General features: G+C 42.5%; 1 protein-coding gene across 1 annotated transcript in view; it reads right to left on the reverse strand.

The window, feature by feature from the left end:
- The window catches only part of LOC143926495 (sodium/glucose cotransporter 4-like), a 71,380-nt gene extending 61,353 nt beyond the window's left edge, over positions 1-10,027 (reverse strand). The window contains exons 1-2 of the mRNA XM_077450285.1: positions 9,885-10,027; positions 3,751-3,822 (exon numbers count right to left, since the gene is read on the reverse strand). Coding sequence (XP_077306411.1) covers positions 3,751-3,822; positions 9,885-9,998 — 186 coding nt within the window. The 5' untranslated portion in view covers positions 9,999-10,027. The remainder of the gene's footprint in view (positions 1-3,750; positions 3,823-9,884) is intronic.
- Between the last annotated feature and the right edge of the window lie 10,371 nt (positions 10,028-20,398).

Consider the following 20,398-nt stretch of genomic DNA (forward strand, 5'->3'; position numbering starts at 1 on the left):
CCCCCCGGATCCACCCCTGGTATCAGAGCCAGATACACACAGGTTACATACGCCACGAACATTAGAGGGAGAACAATAATTCTAGCACTAGACCTCCTCTGTAACCCTAAACATGTAACCTGTAAAAAGTTTTAAAGCATTGCCTATGGAGATTTTTAAGTACTGAAGTACTGAAGTTTGGCGCCATTACACAAGTGTGCGCAATTTTAAAGCGTGAGTGAGATGTTAGGAACCTATTTACTCGGTGTAACAACATCTTTCACATTATACAAAAAAATTGGGCTAACTTTAGTGTTTTTTTTTATTCATGAGTTTCTTTACAAAAAAAATACCATTGAAAAATTGCTGCGCAAATACTGTGTGACATAAAAAGTTGCAATAACCACCATTTTATTCCATAGGGTGTCTGCTAAAACAATATATATAATATTTGGGGGTTCTGAGTAATTGTCTAGCAAAAAATTATGATTTTTACATGTAGGAGAGAAGTGTCAGAATTGACCTGGTTGGCAAGGGGTTAATTACAATAATTAAGTAATATACAAATAATTATTAAATTATTAAAATGTAATCAAGCAGTTGGCAAAATGGACACATTACTGATGTTAGAAGTTAAAATGTCAAACCAGTAATTTCACCAGTAAAATTATTATCTAACATATAGTATAGTAATATATGATTTAGCTTGATTATAACAATACCTTTTCAACAGCAGCAGATTCTCATTCTGCCTCTTAACTGCGTGAGAAAAACATGGGATTATGGGTAAATCTTATATCCATAAATCCATGTTTTTTCCTTGTAGTTAAAGTGGGGTGCCCTCTAAAAAAAAAAAAATTAAAAGTCAGCAGCTAGAAATACTGCAGCTGCTGACTTTTAATAATCGGACACTTACCTGTTCCAGGGTCCAGCGATGCAGGGGAACGAAGCCCCCCTCGTTCCCCACTCTGCTCACGGCGCCATCATTCTTACTGAAGCCACAGCCGGGCACCCACTGTGCATGCGCGAGCGGCGCAGGGTGCCGTGATACGCTGCACAGTCATCTGGGACACGTGACAGCTCCCAGATGACTGTGCGGCGCGAAGGGAAGTGTTGTCACCAGCCCTGGCAAGGAAAAAGGCAGACTACGAGGGACCCCTAGCAACAGGTATTTAGAGGTGAGTAAAAATTATTATTTTTTCCAATTATTTTTTTTATTTTTTTTAAGAATTTTAAACTATTTTTTATTTTTTGGTGGCAACACCACTTTAAGAGGGCTGGGCTGGAAGGGAGAATTTGTCTTTTAAACACACGCCCCCTTCTATGTCACTGCAGTGAGAGGCGTGCCTCCACTGCAGCATTTTTATTGGACGACTTGGGCCAATAGTACTTTACCATTGGTCCAAGGCTCCAAGCTGTCCATTGAGCTCAGTGCCTCTGACAAGAAGTGAGAGGTGTGAGCTCATCCTCTCAGTCTGCTGCAAACAGAGTGTGCCAGATTGTATTTACTTCATATATTTTTTATTTTATCAAAAGAGAACATAATAATTAAGATTGTTGCAAATAGTAAACCTATTTTATATGCCTTTACAATGTCCCCATCACAATGATATGCACCATCTGCAACAATAATATATATATTTTTTTATCCATACATTTTTTATTTTATCAAAACAGACCAACCAACTTGTATTTAAACTGACTGTTCTGTATGTAGCTTCTGAGCTGAGCAAGGAGCCCCATATCTCTGGAACCATATATGATAGGGGCTCTAAATTTTGGCCTGTGCTTTCCTATTGTGTAGTATACATCAAACTTTATGTAATTGATTTTAAAATGTATCTCTCTATATTGTTCTCTGCAGAGGGCAAGTGTCCTTTTTAGGGTGCCTAAATCTCTGCCTATTGACATAGACATCTTCAAATGGGTCCAGCAGTAGGTTCCTCACAAGGCCCTGAAGGCTCCAGTGATGGCATCACAAAGACGGCAACAAGACCAGTCAGTAGTGGGCCAAGAATGCAGCAGTTGATCACCAGTCATTACTCCTGGAGAAGGCGCCATGAGAGTCATGTAAAGTAGATTCCGATAAGTGAAACTGTCTTTTTTTTTAAATTGTTGATAGCTGGGGCTTCTAATTTTGCCCAGAGTCGGACTTTAACATGAAAAAAATACAGTATATCTGATGCTACATCCACTTCAAGTTATGCAAAGCTAATATCTGCCAAAAATATGTTGATTTTGCTTTTAATTACACAGGTTCATGTGATCAATCATGAATTCCATATAAGCTAACATCAACTTAAAGTGGAACTTCACCCAAAAGGAGAAGTTTCACTTGTTTGCATTCTCCCCCCTCCAGTGCTATATTTGGCACTTTTTGAGGGGATTGGGTACCTGGTTTTAGCAGCTACCCGATCCCACTTCCAGTCAGGACGCTGCGGCGATCTGTATGGAAGTTCAGCTCCCCCTTCTTCCCCTGCAGCCTTCTGAGACATCACAGATCCCAGAAGACTGCAGGACCATTAACAAAGCATAGCGCAGCAGTAGGAAATACAATATACAGTATGTACTACTCTATTATCTCAAGTAAAGACAACATTTTCGCTAGATACACAAGCCCATAGTAGACATTTAAAAATTGCTCTGGTCCATATAGGGGTGCACCAAATGGGTTTTTTGGTGCCGAAACCGATACCGAAAATGAAAAATACACTAGGCCGAAAACCAAAACCGATACCGAAACAGCACCGATACCGAAAATGACTGTTTTTAAAAAATATTTTTATACAGGAGATGGTCAGAGACTGGGGACATGGTACGGGAGGTGGTCACAGACTGGGGACATGGTACAGGAGGTGGTCAGAGACTGGGGATATGGTACAGGAGGTGGTCAGAGACTGGGGACATGGTACAGGAGGTGGTCAGAGACTGGGGACATGGTTCAGGAGGTGGTCAGAGACTGGGGACATGGTTCAGGAGGTGGTCAGAGACTGGGGACATGGTACAGGAGGTGGTCAGAGACTGGGGACATGGTACAGGAGGTGGTCAGAGACTGGGGACATGGTACAGGAGGTGGTCAGAGACTGGCGACATGGTACAGGAGGTGGTCAGAGACTGGCGGCATTGGTACAGGAGGTGGTCAGAAACTGGCGACATGATAAAAGAGATAAGTGTGTTGTCCCCTGTGCAGCCAGTGTGTTGTCCCCTGTGCAGCCAGTGTGTTGTCCCCTGTGCAGCCAGTGTGTTGTCCCCGTGCAGCCAGTGTGTTGTCCCCGTGCAGCCAGTGTGTTGTCCCCTGTGCAGCCAGTGTATTGTCCCCGTGCAGCCAGTGTGTTGTCCCCGTGCAGTCAGTGTTGTCCCCGTGCAGCCAGTGTTGTCCCCGTGCAGCCAGTGATGCAGCGAAGAGAGAGGAGAGCTGCCTCCGCCGTCTGGTTCAATAAAGCGCCGGGAACATCACAGCTTTAATTTCAATAGGTGTGTGTTCCCCCGTTGCGCGCTGTCGCATACAGCCCCTCCCCCTTGTCCGGGGAACTGTGATAGACAAATCACTCGTCCAATCTGGATGAGTAATCTGTCTATCACAGTTCCCCGGACACCAAAATTTCGGTGCATCCCTAGGTCCATAAGTGATATATAAGGGATGAGAGTTGAAGTGGTCAAAAATCCATGTGAATCAAGATTTGTACACAAACTGAATGAGATGAGAAGCAGTTTTGATGTGAACAAATGCGCATCTACACCAACCAAGAAAGTCCCAATATGTTCACTTACCGGCCACCACTTCATGGTTCTTCCAGCTAAGAAATAACCGCCGACTGTCCCCTTGCTTGCTCGGATCGAGGACTACAAAAGAAAACATTTTAGAGTTTGACTATCACTATATTGCATTTTTTAGTACTTTATAAAATAAGACATTTAGAACAAGCTATTGATGTGTATATCTTTATGTGTTTATGGTCATTAAAGATGATTTTTTGATTTTTAAATGAATTAAAATGTAATTATTTTATTATTATAAATTAATTTGCTCTGGTTCCTACTCATACATTACGATTGCAGCACCTCATCTGCCTGGACCACTTTTAGGGAACACCAATCAGATAGAAACTTCCAAAGCAGTAGTGGTGGCCTGTCCATAGGGGGCGTATTTAAAAAATAAATAAAAAAAGGTCCTTTAAAGTGGTTGTAAACCCACGATAAAAAAATAAAATAAAAACCTGCAAGACAAAGGCATAATGAGCTAGTATGCATAGCATTCTAGCTCATTATGAATTGCTTACCTTAGATCGAAGCCCCTGCAGCCCCTGCAGTCGGTCCTCATACACCACTCCGGCCGGTGACATCGCTCCCAGAGTTACTTCCAGGTATTGCTGGCTCTGGCGCTGTGATTGGCCAGAGCCGTGATAACGTCACTCCTGCACAAGCACGCGGGAGCCGCCGGTACCTGCACACTCACTGAAGCAACACGACATGTACGTTGCTTCAGTGCACATGTGCTGATGATGTCAGCACATGCAGATACAGGGGATATCTTCTAGACCAGTGGTCATCAACCCTGTCCTCAGGGCCCACTAACAGGTCAGGTTTGCAAGATAACCGAAATACATGACAGGTGATGTCATTTGCTGCTCAGTGATTGCAGTATTCTAGTCTGCATCTCCCCAAGGTAATACATATAACCTGGCCTGTTAATGGGCCCTGAGGACAGGGTTGATGACCACTGTTCTAGACCATGCAGGTTTAGGAGATATCTGGGGTAGCTACAAGTAAGCCTTATTATAGACTTACCTGTAGCAAAAAGTGGTTGTAAAGGGTTTACAATCACTTTAAGTACACTGTGTTTGGGTGCCGGACACAGTGCACTATGGGAAGCAAGACATCTATGCAATCACATGATTGCAGACAAGACTCTTCATTTGCAGGGTTTTGACCTGCCTTGTGGAGCAATGCATTGCGCTGGAATACTTCCGACCCATAGTATTACTACAGGTGCTTTGTTTTTTATTGGCATTGCCCTAGAACATGGCACCCTGGAGCACGGGCAGCTATGGTTGGCAGGCTAGCCTTGCAGGATGTCACTGAGCTGCTGGACATGAAGAAGAAGGGGGGCAGGGTGCTGGATAGTCCAGACTCAGGACTCCCCCCAAGTCCTTGTCCCAGCAACTGACTCCTCAGCCCAGCAACAGCAGACAAGATCTCTGATCAGGAGGTGTCCAGGCAGACAGTGCGGGTGGTGATTACAGTCCTGTCTATGTGCTACAGGTCATTGGGCTGTCACATAAGAGCCTGCACAGATATAACCCCATGGACTCTGGGGGGCACAAGGTGTACAAAGGCACACTGTGTTCCATCAATGTGATGTTCATTGATGATGTTATCATTGGTGATCAGTAATGGGATGATGATCAGTGATGCAATGTGATGATAATAAATGATGTGAACAGTGATGATCAGTATGCTGTGATTCTGGGCTGTATACTCTGCTGTGAGTCTGGGTTGTATACTTTGCTGTGATTCTGGGCTGTATACTCTGCTGTGAGTCTGGGTTGTATACTTTGCTGTGATTCTGGGCTGTATACTCTGCTGTGAGTCTGGGTTGTATACTTTGATGTGATTCTGGACTGTATACTCTGCTGTGAGTCTGGGCTGTATACTTTGCTGTGAGTCTGAGTTGTATACTTTGCTGTGATTCTGGACTGTATACTCTGCTGTGAGTCTGGGTTGTATACTTTGATGTGATTCTGGACTGTATACTCTGTTGTGAGTCTGGGCTGTATACTTTGCTGTGATTCTGGGCTGTATACTCTGCTGTGAGTCTGGGCTGTATATCCTGACACTATGGGTGGAATATAGTAGATGGAGTGGGTGGATGCTATAAGGGGTGAGGCTTATAAGTGGGAGGGGTCAAAAAGGGGGGGAGGGTCTGGTGCCATAGAACTTCGCCAGCCGCCACTGCAAAGCAGCTAAATATATGATAGGTGGCTGTAAGAAACTATTATGGCACTCTGACACATTGGGCTTTTGTATATGAGAGATAGTAAGGCTACAGTAGAGGTGTTTGAGAATACCTTTCCTGCTGTACAAAGTAAGAAAAAGGGGTTCACTTGTCAGGTGTGAAGGCAGCAAATAAAGGGAAGCCCGTAGATTCATATGGTACATGGACGTCTGCATGGTTAATATATGCATCTTAAAACAACTCTCACTAAATCGAAAAAAATAATTCTTAAAAAGAAGAACCATGTCACCCAGAACAGTGCTGGGATTTTAGCTAGATCCTGCCACTGGTAGTACTTGAAAATTTAAAAATCCTGCAGAACGTAAGTTTGGATGGACAACCCTCTGAACCATGTCATTTATTGGGCAACTACAGGGGTTGGACAAAAATATGGAAACACCAGATGACAAAATTGTTACCTAATATGGTGTTGGACTGCCTTTGGCATCCAAGACGGCCTGAATTCTCCTGGGAATTGACAAATATAAGTCTTGGATGGTGGATAATGGAATCTGATACCATTCTTTGTGCAAAAATTGTTTTAGTTCTCGCAGAGATGCCGGGGGGCATAAAACGAGTCTGAACCTTGTTCTCCAAAATTGTCCATAGTGGCTTTATGATATTGAGGTCTGGTGACTGTGGTGCCATGGAAGGAGAGAGACTTTATTTAGACCTATTTCACAACATCATATACAGGAACTTAGAGCCCATTTGAACATTTGCTCTTAAACATGTCGTTTTTCTTTTTTGAGTCGTTCTCTGTTTGGGGTTTCTTTTAATGCATTTTTTTAGTACACTTTCTAGTGAGAAGAAGATGTTTTATATTGTTACATACATTACAGGCCTTTTCATACCGCCCATTTCAATTCACATCGGCAGATCCCCTGCTGAATTAGAGCCGAATGGTACAAATGTGATTTTTGTGACTTCCATGTCCATTTGTTTTTGCCTTCCCAGAGCATAATAGATCCAGGTTAGGCATATGGGCAGCCGATGTAAACAACCGTTATTTCCACCAAAAATTTAAATGGGGCAGGCCTTTTTTTTTTGGACCTAGACACATTCATTGATGTCTGGCTGTACAACATAGGCTAACATGGAGCTTCCATTCAGATCCGCCTGAAAAAACTGCAATACACAACATGTAGAGCAGGTGTGGTGCCACCAGGGCTTTTTCTTTCAGAGGGAATGTGGGGGAACGGAGTTCGGGCACTTCTAGTCCTGACTGTATGTAATGGTAAAGGGTGCTGAACTGTGCTGCATGGTTTATTGCTGCTGGGGGATCTATGCTAGCTGGAGGGGATCTATCTTTGCAGAAGGATCTAGTGGGGGACCCTTTGTTGCTGGGGATGTGCCTTATATTGCTGGGGGGGGGGGTCAGTTATTGTTAGGAGAGGTCTATTGTTGAGGAAGTGGTCTATTGTTGCTGGTTGCTGGAGAGTCTGTTGATACTGGCTGTGGGGAGATCTGTTGTTGGTGCCGGGGGTCTATTGTTGTTGCCGGGGGGAATATGTTTCAGGCGGTCCATTGTTGTTGGGGGGGATCTATTGTTGTTGGGAGGGGGCTCTATTGTTACTGGCTACAGGGGATCTATTTTACTGCTTTTTCTTGTTATTGTTAACAAATTCCATACAAATGACTTACCACCACAAAATGATACTTGGTTCTGTATTCTCTAAATGGGGACTAATGGGAGGTGGGGCGGGGGTGTAACCAAGGAACAGTGATTGGAGGTGGGCAGGGGCAGAGAAAAGCAGGGACTCAGAAAGGGGGAGTTCCTGCGCCTATTCTCTGAGAAAAAAAAAAGCCCTGGTTGCCATGCATTATGTCAATGCACATTAGCATTAGTTTTCGTGTGCATTGAAGCTATGGCAAAAATTTAAATAGACCCTAAAAAAATAAAAAAAAACTCAAATGGTACTAGGTAAAAAGTCACCACAAAAATATTTGTTTATCCAATTCAAATTAACTTTGTTAGTTTGAAAAATCAGAATAAGGGCTCATGCAAGGGGCAGTTTGGCCACTACATTGTAAAATCCTGGCACTTTTGGGTGCAAAGGAGGCGCAGGTACAGCGTACAGCCTGCTGTATGCAGCATGTCAAAATAAATTATGGGTTGAAATATGTAGCAGCATACCTGGTTGAACAGAGGAGGAATGCACTGAGTTCCTACGCATGGGGCATGCATTTCTGAACACATATGCCCCTAAATGCGAGTGCTGCTCAGAAGAGCAAAAAAACACACTGTGGGAGTTATTTACTAAAGGAAAATCCACTTTGCACTGAAAGTGCACTTGGAAGTAAAGTCGCTGTAGATCCGAAGGGGACATGCAAGGAAAATAAGAAACAGCATTTTAGCTTGCACATGATTGGATGATAAAATCAGTAGAGCTTCTCCTCATTTCAGATCTACCCCTCAGACTTAGAGCAACTGCACTTCCAAGTGCACTTGCAGTGCAAAGTGGATTTGCCTTTCGTAAATAACCCCCATGTGTTCTAGCCTGTCATTAAAGCGTAACTCCAGTTTTGTTGGAAGAAAAAATCCCCCCTGGTGATATAGTTACATTGCAGATTCCTACCTGTTGTTATTCTGAAGAAATCCCTGTTTGTTTTTCTGTGCCCATGTGGGAACGTAAGTCTAATGGGAGTGGTTTCATAATTATCAAGCCACCTGCAGGGCTCTAATAAGGAAAGTTGCTGGTTCTGCATCCCTTTAGATATGTTCCTATTAGGAGTATCTCACCAAAAATGACAATTTTGTTGCAGGGGATGCTTGCAATCTGACTTGTATCTCAGTGCAGACTTCTGGGAAAATTGGTGAGCCAATCACACAAGCAGGAAATGATGTTTCTGGGGAGTGGTCAGTACACATTTTGTGCACCTCCAGGTAGCCATATTGCATTTTCAGAAAAATTCAGTGGCTGCAGATCGAAAAAGGACGGTAATTTTTGATAACGTTCAATAACAATATGATTTGTGTTGCAATTGTATACACTATATTATTTTTTCTTTTTTTTCCCTTTTTTCTCCACGAAAGTGGAGTTACGCTTTAATTTTAATAGGTTGCGCCTGTCTCTTCCTTGCACCCAAAAAAACCCCATTTTTACATTGTATGGGTCAAACTGTTCAGGTACATGAGCCATCAAGGAAAAATAATGGAGAAAAAAAGTATTTGTGGGCTTACCCAATCATTTTATGCTCTTGAAATCCTTGCGCTACATGTAATAGAGATAGGGGTGTGTCCTCTACTTGCATACATTGTGCTATAAATTGGCCCTCTTTCCTATCTCAGAATGATGGGATTTATTCTAATCTATGATTTTAGGTGTCCTTAATGCAGAAAGAGGTGCCTAGGCCTTGTAACTATTCACATCCATCCCTGTCCCACAAACAGCTTGCAGTCCACTAATGATGCGTACACACACACGGACTTTCCGGCAGAAAAGGCCCAACGGACTTTCGGCGGATTTCCGATGGACTTGCCAAACGAATGGACTTGGCAACACATGAAGTCCATTCATTTTGAACGTGATGACGAAAGACAGGGTTAAAAAAGGAAGTTCAATAGCCAGTAGCCAATAGCTTCCCTTGCGTCATATTTGGTCCGTCGGACCAGCACACAGACAAACGGTTTTCCCAATAGAAATTGAGTTCATCAGACAGATTTGAAACATGTTCTATTTCTAGGTCCATTTGATTTTTTTTAAACAAAAAACGTTCGGTTTAGCCCACACACAATCGGATTGTCCGACGGACTGATTCCGTCGGACCTAGAAAGTCGTGTGTACACGGCATTATACATACCTAATAGAATAGCTGATCAACCTATTACTTTGGTAGAGTACCTATTAATGGATTGTTACTTTGTGGAGCACATTTGTGGAGAAAGAATACAAGTCTCTGGACTTACCCATATCCCAACAGCAAGGACAAAAACAAAATAAAGCACGACCACAACAATATCTGGAGTTTCAAACTTGGCACGTTGAGGGCCGCTGTCTGGAGCTGTAGTGACGTTCTCCATGATTTCTGAAGAAATGAAGTCAACATCTGTTAAAGAAGAATGATTTATCTACTCTTTGTTTACTAACCAGCTGTTAATGGCTAACAGGCTTTATCACCGCACTGACAGTTATCTAACAATTATTGATTCGATTTACATATCCATCAGCCATCATCCACGTGAGCATACCTGAGATAACTAGAGGAGGAATAAAATAAATATTATGTTAAAGTCATGGTGCGAGTCACACAGTTAAAGCGGAAGTAAACCCATTGATTTAACGATTCAAACAACAGTTACATTCCCGGCACATGCCAGAAATGTAACTCTCTCATTAGTTGTGCTCTCAACCAAACTGTCAAACCAATGGCTGGTGTCATAAATGATCACATGCGCAGCATCATGGCAGTTGAAGATTAACCACTTCAGCCCCAGAAGATTTTACCCTCTTCCTGACCAGAGCACTTTTTGCGATTCGGCACTGTGTCACTTTAACTGTCAATTGCGCAGTCGCGCGACATTGCACCGAAACAAAATTGACATCCTTTTCTTTCCCCATAAATAGAGCTTTCTTTTGGTGGTATTTGGTCACCTCTATGGTTTTTATTTTTTGTGCTATAAACAAAAAAAGAGCAACAATTTTGAAAAAAAAAAGCAATATTTTTTACTTTTTGCTATAATAAATATCCCCCAAAAATATAGCAGCGGCGCATGCGCATGTGCCCCGGAGCAGTGTCATCGCTGCTCCGGGGCTTCGATCTCAGGTAAGTAATTCATAATGAGCTAGTATGCTATGCCTTTGTCCTGCAGGGTTTTTTTTATTTTTTTATTAGAGACCTGTGTCAGAGCTTACAAAGGGCTAAAAACCATCACTCTGTCCCCATATTATATTGGTTGGGTCCGGAGATTGGTCACTCAGGCAGGGTAGGCAGCATCATGAGAGCAAGGTGTAAGGGTCACATGATATCCCATACTTGGATGTATCAGGTAGTTTGCATTGCTCTGGCAAGTTAAATGACTAACTAGGGAGTACAAAGTAAGTTTGTTGCCGTGGAAGGGCAAAAGGGGTATTAAGTCAAAAAACTAATTTTTTGTTGCGCTAGTGGGTATAGGCTATATTTAAAAGAAGGGACACATACATACAGCGGCGGGGGGGGGGGGGGGGAGGAAAGGGGAGATGGTGGGATATAGCTAAGATAAAGGGGACAATATTTAAAATTCAAATGCTGTTTTGGAGAAGTCCAGAAATCAGAAGCTGTAGTCACTTGAATAAGGGAGTGTTGTTGCACAAAAACGGAGGCAGCATGTTGAAGGGTAGAAGGCACCTTTAGAGAATACACAAGCAGAAACACAAACAGCGCCAACCTAAGTGCAGTAGTAAAATCCACATTTGTTTATTTAGAAGGTAGTACACTCACTCTTTATAGTAGAGATTCAGGCACATCATATATAAAAAATGCCTGATGAAGGAGCACGCATGCGCCGAACGCGTGCACGCATTTGCATCATCACTGCGGGACTCCATACACCCGACCAGCTGACCTCCGTGACGCTGTGCTGAACCGAGCCAGAGACGCTGGAAATCACCTGCGCCACCGGACGAGACGCTCCAGTGTGAGAGGATCACCTTTTCCTTGGAGTCCTGTGACGAACTGACCATTGGAACGTTCTTTTATATATGATGTGCCTGAATTTCTACTATAAAGAGTGACTGTACTACCTTCTAAATAAAGAAATGTGGATTTTACTACTGCACTTAGGTTGGCGCTGTTTGTGTTTCTGCTTGCAAAAGGGGTATTAAACTGTAAGAGAAGGCAATTTTTGGATAGAGGGGTAAGGGGTTAGAACCCCTGTCAGGTTTTTGGTTGGAGCACCATCACCGCTGCCTCTGACTGATCCCCCCCCTTCCATCAGGAAGTGGTGATGGTGGGGATAGGGGTGACAACAGGGGTGGGGATAGGGATGACATCAGTAGTGGGGATAGGGATGACATCAGTGGCAGTGATGCAACTAGGGATGACATCAGTGGTGGTGGGGATAGGGATTACATCAGTGGCAGTGGACTGATGTCACCCCTATCCCTACCACTGCCACTAATGTCATCTCTATCCCCATCACTGTCACAAATGTCATCCCTATACCCATCCCCATAAGAAGAATGGACAAAAATGTCACTCTCTGGATGTGCAGTTGGTAGAGACATACCCAAAAAGTCTTACAGCTGTAATTGCAGTGAAAGGTGTTTCTACAAAGTATTGACTCGGGGGGCTGAATATAAATGCACGCCACACTTTTCACATATTTATTTGTAAAAAAAAAATTAAACCATTAATTATTTTCCTTCCACTTCACAATTATGCATCACTTTGTGTTGGTCTATCACATAAAATCCCAATAAAATACTTTTAGGTTTTTGGTTTGGTTGTAATATGACAAAATGTGGAAAATTCCAAGGGGTATGAATACTTTTTCAAGGCACTGTACTTTACAGGAACTTGGCAATCTTCCCATTGTGAAAGGTGAACTTTAAACTTTGTCATTTTTGCTTTTTGTACTGTACTTTACTACTGCCTCTATCGCATTCTTCCATGTCTAGCTCTCCTCATTATAACAAGTATTAGAAGAAATTGTGGATGTGTAAGTGTGAATGAGTTACATAAAAGACAACCACAGGTGGGAAATGTGAAGCCCTTTGGAATCATGCCAATGAGATAATGATTTATTAGATAGTTAATTAACTATGTTTAAACTGTCAGCACAATGGTAGGGGACAATTTAGCTGATAAATTAGAATGTCAAACCTAAAAGCAAACTCACTGTATGTCCTTGAGGCTGCTTTCAAATATTCAAATCGTAACCCACAGTGAAAATGCGCTTTTGCAAAAAAACACACGGAGCTGCCATTCATTCTGAATGGCATCCCCATGCATATAAAAACGCAGTGCATTTGTGGGTGCAGGAATCGCAGGGAAATTGCATGGTCAAAAGGACCATGCGGCTTCCCTGCTGGCTGCGTTTGTTTGTGGGAAAACGCAGGCACAGCAATCCATTCAAATGAATGGGCTGCTGTGCCCGAGCAACCAAACCCGCACACATGCCAAAGTGTGAATCAGGGCGGAATTAACCGTTTTTGCTGCCAGGCTCTGTGCTCCACTTTTAAAATCAGCTGGCCGGACCATTTTTGCAATTTTTCCTTATAGCTTCCAGAGTTTGTAAAAGATCCCCCAAACTATATATTTTCTGAAAGCACATGACCTGTAGAATAAAAATAAGAGCCGGTTCACACAGGGGCGACACGACTTTCAACATGACTTTTGGAGGCGACTTGAACACGACTTGGGCACAGCTTGTGGCGACTTACAACACGACTTTAAGTCGCCCCAGGCCAGGTGACTTTTGCCGTGGCCAATCAGAGAATGAGCTCTGAAGGGGGAACTCCACGCCAAATTAAAAAAATATAATGGCATGGGTTCCCCCTCCGAGAGCATACCAGGCCCTTAGGTCTGGTATGGATTCTAGGGGAAACCTCTGGGACTGTGACATCATAATGGGCGGGGACATCATCCAGTGATGTCCCTATATAAGTCGCCGCACGCCACGTCCCTGTCATTGTGAGCAGAGACAGCGACGAGGCAACATCTGAAGAGAAGAAGAGAAGAAGAGAAGAAGAGAAGAACAGAAGACGGCGACAGCGGCGACAGAAGACCGGGCCACCGCTTGTAAAAGAGCTAGAAGAAGGCGCGTGGCCCGGCAAGAAGAACCGAAGAGGGGGACAAGACCTCCTCCGCTAGTAAAAGAGCTAGCAGCAGATAGTGGAGGAGTCCGGCGACCCCCGAAGACGGAAGACCCCCGGAGCTGTGCAATAAACGATTTTAACCCTGTGTTGTGTTTTTTTTTAACTTTTTTTTTCACAGGTGAATGGGTAGGGGTACATTGTACCCCATACTCATTCACATAGGGTGGGGGGCTGGGATCCGGGGGCCCCCTTATTAAAGGGGGCTCCCGGATTCCGATAAGCCCCGCGCCCGCAGACCCCGACAACCAACGTCCAGGGTTGTCGGGAAGAGGCCCTTGTCCTCATCAACATGGGGGGGACAAGGTGCTTTGGGGTGGGGAGGCGCGCGGCCCCCCTTCCCCAAGGCAACCCCCATGTTGAGGGCACGCAGCCTGATACGGCTCGGGGGGGGCGCTTGCTCATCCCCACCCCCTTTCCTGGCCGGCCAGGTAGCGTGCTCGGATAAGGGTTTGGTATGGATCTGGGGGGACCCCCACGCCGTTTTTTCGGCGTAGGGGGTTCAACTTAGAATCCATACCAGGGCCTGGTATGCTCTAGGAGGGGGAACCCACGCCAATTTTTTTAAATAAATTTGGCGTGGAGTTCCCTCTTGAGAGCTGATAATTCTATGAGAGTCGCCTCTGTATAGACGGAGATCCGACTTGGAGGCGACCTCCATTGAAATCAATGGGTACCAGTCGCCTACAAGTCGGATTTAAGTAGTACAGGAACCTCTTCTGAAGTCGGAGCGACTTTAGTAGTGTGCATTAAGACGGCTCTCATTCACTTACATTGATTTTTACATGTTGTCCGACCTGAGACGACTAGGGGCGACCTGAAGTCGGATCTGAGTCGCCCCTGTGTGAACCGGCTCTAAGGTGCTACTGATTTTCAAGGTCCCACAATATTTGTGCAAGTGTTTATCAAACAATATTTTCGCAAAAATACACTAAAATCATTAAAAACAGCTTACAACATTTTTTACAAAACTTTTACAAAATTCCTGCTAAATCTCTATTAATATAAAAGCTTTAGCTGTATTGAGTTAAAGGGGCTGTAAACCCTCCTTTTTTTTTTTTTAATTAACAAACTTGTTATACTTACCTCCACTGTACAGTTCGTTTTGCACAGAAAGGCCCTGAACCTCCTATTCTGGGGTCCCATGGTGGCGCTAGTGGCTCCCCCCCGCATCGAGTGTCCACATTGGAGAAGCCCTCTCCTTGGTGGACACCTGTGCAGGCGCGTTCCTGAGTCCCGCATCTGTGTCCATTCACACAGAATGCAGGACTCGGTCCTGCCCCCCCCAGCACCGCGCCAATGGATTTGATTGATAGTGGCGGGAGCCATTGGCTGCACTGCTATCAATCTAACCAATCGGGACACGAGACACCAGCTACAGATGGTGTGCTCATTCCCGGACAGAGGATGACAGCATCCAGGTAAGTAAAACGGGGGGGCTGCAGCACTAAAAAAGTTTTTTCACCTTAATGCATGGAATGCATTAGGGTGAAAAACCACAGGGGTTTACAACCCCTTTAATAAATAACAAATATTTGTAACTTTTAAATTTACTTTTTGCAAATGGGTGAAAATCGAACGTACACAAAAATGTAAATATCCAAAATTTCCCCAAAAATCTGAAGGTTTTCATTTTCCCTTATAGCTTTAATAATTTGGACAAGATTCCCCAAGCCATATAAAGCACATGACCTTTTGCTAGAAATACACTAAAACCATTATTAGCAGATAAAAACACAGCTAATTTAATAAAATTCCTGCTACATACCTACTAAATATAAAACAAAATAGTTGTAACTTTTAAATTGCATCTTTTTGCGAAATAGTGAAAATCAAACCTAAACAGAAATGTAAATATCAAAAATTTCTGTAAAAATCTGAACGTTTACATTTTTCCCTTACAGCTTTCAGAATTTGTGAAAGACCCCCCAAACCATAGATTTTCTGAGAGCACATGACCTGTAGAATAAAAAGAAGGTGATACTGATTTTTAAGGACCCACGATATTTACGCAAATGTTTATCAAAACAATATTTTCACTAGAAATACACTAAAACCATTATTAGCAGATAAAAACACAGCAACATTTACAAAATCCCTGCTAAATTTATACTAAATATAAAAGCTTAACCCTTGTTGAGTTAATAAATAACAAATATTAGTAAATTTTAAATTGCGCCTTTTTGCAAAATGGTGAAAATCGCACATATGTAAAAATGAAAATATCCATATTTCTCAAAAAATCTGAAGGTTTCCATTTTTCCCTTACAGCTTTCCGAATTTGTGAAAAAAAAAAAACCTTAAACCATATTTTTTCTGAAAGCACATGACCTGTAGAATAAAAAGAAGGTGCTACTGATGTTTAATGCCCCACTGTATGTTGTGTAAAACAACATTTTCATTATGAATACAATAAAATCATTATTAGCAGATAAAAACACAGCTAATTTTCTAGAATTCTTACTACATTCCCACTCATTTTAAAACCTTAACCTGTATTGAGTTAATAAATAACAAATATTTGTAACTCTTAAGTTGGGCCTTTTTACAAAATAGTGAAAATCGAATGTACGCAAAAATGTAAATATCCACATCTCTCTAAGCCCTTGTACACACGGTCGGAGATTCCGACAACCAAATCCATCGGATTTTGTCCGACGGATTTTGTCCAAAACTGTTGCATACAGACGGTCGGACAAAGTTGTCGGAAAATCCAACGTGATTACGTTATTTTGTTACGACGGGACTACATTCACCCTAGTAGCCAATAGCTTTGGTGTAGGAATTTGATCTGAGCATGTGTGGCACTTTGTCCGATCGGAATTCTCTACACATGATCGGAATATGTCCGATCGGAGCATTTTGTTGGAAAATTTTACCAACAAGTTGGAAAACTTGGTCCGTCGGATACTCCGACGGAAACAGTTCGATGCAGACCACACACAGTCGGAATATCCGACAAAACGGTCCGATCAGACACATTCCGTCGGAATCTCAGACCGTGTGTACAAGGGCTAAAAATCAGAAGATTTAAATTTTTTCCTTACAGCTTTCAATGATAATTTTCAGTGATCTCACCCCACCTCAGACTATCTGGCAACAGTATTCAAGAAGACCTAGGACTGTCAAAATCTCATTAACCAGCTTTCTTTTCACATACATCTGTTCACTGAGTTTCAAGTTGGCAGAGACCATCATGGATTCCTTGACTGTTAAATGTAATAATGTCCTTTTGCATTATATAACAGGACATCTTTCCAATTGCTTGTAGCCGCCTTCAAATGGCAGTGCCCGTAGTCAGTGGGTAGGAGGCTTGCCCCTAGTCCTCCCCAATAGTCCTTGTCCTGGTTAGGTCTGTCACAGTAATAGTTTAATATCCCCTCTCTAAAGCCCCATGCACACTATTGCCCTGTACACACGGTCGGCCATTCCGACGTCAAAATCCGTCAGATTTTTCCCGATGGATTTTGGCCCAAACTTGCCTTGCATACACACGGTCACACAAAGTTGTCAGAAAGTCCGATCATTCAGAACGAGGTGACGTACAACACGTACGACGGGACTATAAAGAGGCTAGTAGCCAATATCTTTCGTCTCGTAATTTATTCTGAGCATGCGTGCCATTTTGTCTGTCGAAATTGTCTACACACAATCGGAATTTGAACAATTGGATATTGTTGTTGGAAAATTTTAGATCCTGCTCTCAAACTTTGTGTGTTGGAAATTATGACGGAAAAAGTCAGATGAAGCCCACACATGATCGGATTTTCCGACAACACGATCCGATCGCACATTTTCCGTCGGAAAGTCCAACCGTGTGTACAGGGCATATCTGATTTTCTGCTGATTTTTGTCTTCAAATTTACCAAAACCATATAATATGAGGTCAAACCTTATGAGTTCCAATGTGTATGCAATCAGGCAGGCCCTTGCACCACATGGTTTTGGTAAATCTGAAGACAAAAATCAGCAGAAAATCTGATAGTGTGTATGGGGTGTAACACTTCCTAATATTCGTTATCCTATCCTGTGAAATCTTATATACCTTTAAGATATTTTTCAGCTCGAGCAACAAAAATTTTGAAGGTGCTATATGGAAATTTGAATCCTTGGTGCCCCCATTTTTTAGCTAAGCAAAGTTGACCCCTTGCCGCCGAGTGTACGCAGATGTGTGTACTTGGATTTTGGAGGTTATACCGGGATGATGCCCGTAGCTGCAGGCATCATGCCAGTACTGTTTTTTAGAGCCAGCGATCGGCTTTCCAGTGATAACAACCGATGCAGCTAAAAGGCACTCGGCTGTTATACCGGATTAGCGGGAGGGGACGCCCCCCTCCCGCCGCCTCCCACCGCTCGCTCTTACCGGGGGGGCTCCTGTTCCATCGGAAGCCCCAATCAACAAACCGCTGCTTCCGGGGCTTCATTCCAGTCTCCTAATTGTAAACACGGAAGGGACTTCATGACGTCACTTCCCGTTTACTCGGCTGCCAATGGCACTGGTTTTAAAAAAATATACAGTATTCAGAATCACCGAAAATGGCGATCTGAATACTTTGAAGTGCAAAGGAGGGATTGGGGGGTTTTTAGACCCCCAATCCCTCCATAAGAGTACCTGTCACCACCTATTACTGTCACAAGGAATGTTTATATTCATTGTGACAGCAATAAAAGTGAACATTTTTTTTTAAACAATTTATTAATTTTAAAATAAATAAGAAATATTTTTTTTAAAGTGCCACCGTAGCCGCAAGCTTGTGCAGAAAAGAAAACGCATACGGAAGTCGTGCTCGCATATGTAAACGGTGTTTAAATCACACATGTGAGGTATCTTCGTGATCATCAGAGCAAGAGCAATAATTCTAGCACTAGACCTCCTCTGTAACTCTAACCTGGTAACCGTAAAAAAAAAAAAAAATTAAAGCTTCGCCTATGGAGATTTTTAGGTACCGTCGCTTATCCACGAGTGCGTGCAGCTATAAAGTGTGACATGTTTGGTATCTATTTACTCAACATCATCTTTCACTTTATACAAAAAAATTGGGCTAACGTTACTGTTTTGTTCTTTTCCCAAAAATTCGCGTTTAAAACACCGCTGCACAAATACCGTGTGACATAAAATATTGCAACAATCGCCATTTTATTCTCTAGATTCTCTGCTAAAAAAAAAAAATATATATATATATATATATATATATATAATGTTTGGGGGTTCTAAGTAATTTTCTAGCAAAAAATACGGATTTTAACTTGTAAACACCAAATGTCAAAAATAGGCTTGAAAGGGTTAAATAAGTATATTATGACGTATTTATATATATGTCAGTTTTTGACTCTTCTCTTTTTTCAGCTTCTCCCTTCGTTTTGGCTATCACTAATATCATCATCATATCTGCAATTTGCTCATCGACCCTTGATTAGTTGTGTACTTTTGGAGTGGAAACTTGTCTACCAGTTGTTTATCCAGCTCACATGTCAATGTTTCCACTCTTGGTCTGGTTTCACACAGGCATTCTCCGTAATGCACATCCACCTGCTGAGCAGGGGGATCTCCCTGCTGATCCGCACTGAGCAGGAGGATGACTGATCCGCTGCGGTATGCAGAGCGGGCACAGACATAGCCTCGCTGTTCTCTATGGGGCTGTGAAATGGAAATTGAGTGCCTGTCCATTTCCATCTGACTGTCATCTGATCCAATCCGCCGGACGGACGGATGGGGAATGGATCCCCATTTGTCTGTTTTTGGCAGGCAGGGTTGTATCGGATGCCGGCAGGTGTCAGCAGACACATGTCCAAAGAGAGCTACTGATGGTTCGATCAGTTCTTCCTGAAAAACTGACAGGCGGACCTGTTCAGCAAGCCGTGTATTGTACAACCAGCTTGATTATCAAAAAAACTGATCTGGCCCACCCTTCCTTTCCTAGTCAACTTTTTTGTTAAACATTGTGATTAAATTCTTTATTGGACTATTATATAGCTTGAGTCTTGCTGTCTAAGCTTCAATTTTTTTTTTTTTTACATGTCACTTCAGCCCCGGAAGATTTGGCTGCTGAATGACCGGGCCATTTTTTGCAAATCGGCACTGCGTTGCTTTAACTGACAAAATTGACGTCCTTTTTTCCCCGCAATTAAAGCTTTCTTTTGGTTGTATTTGATCACCTCTGTGGTTTTTATTTTTTGCGCTATAAACAAAAAAAGAGCGACAATTTTGAAAAAAAACACAATATTTTGTACTTTTTGCTATAATAAATATCCCCTTTTTTTTTAAAAAAAGCAATTTTTTTCTCAGTTTAGTATTCTTCTACATATTTTTGGTAAAAAAAAATAAAAAAATCGCAATAAGCTTATATTGATTGGTTTGCACAAAAGTCATAGCATCTACAAAATAGGGGATAAATTTATAGCATTTTTAATATATTTTTTTTTTTTACAAGTAATGGTGGCGATCTTTATTGGTACTGCGACATTATGGCAGACACATCGGACACATTTGACACATTTTTGGGACCACTGGCATTTATACAGCAAAAGGTGCTATAAAAATGCACTGATTACTCTAAAAATTTCACTGGCAGGAAAGGGGTTAATGCTAGGGGGCGATCAAGGGGTTAATTGTGTTCCCTTGTGTGTG

This window comes from Lithobates pipiens, unplaced genomic scaffold (assembly GCF_037356315.1).
Source record: "Lithobates pipiens isolate NorthernLeopardFrog02 unplaced genomic scaffold, aLitPip1_a1.2 Scaffold_23, whole genome shotgun sequence".
NCBI classification, from domain to species: domain Eukaryota; kingdom Metazoa; phylum Chordata; class Amphibia; order Anura; family Ranidae; genus Lithobates; species Lithobates pipiens.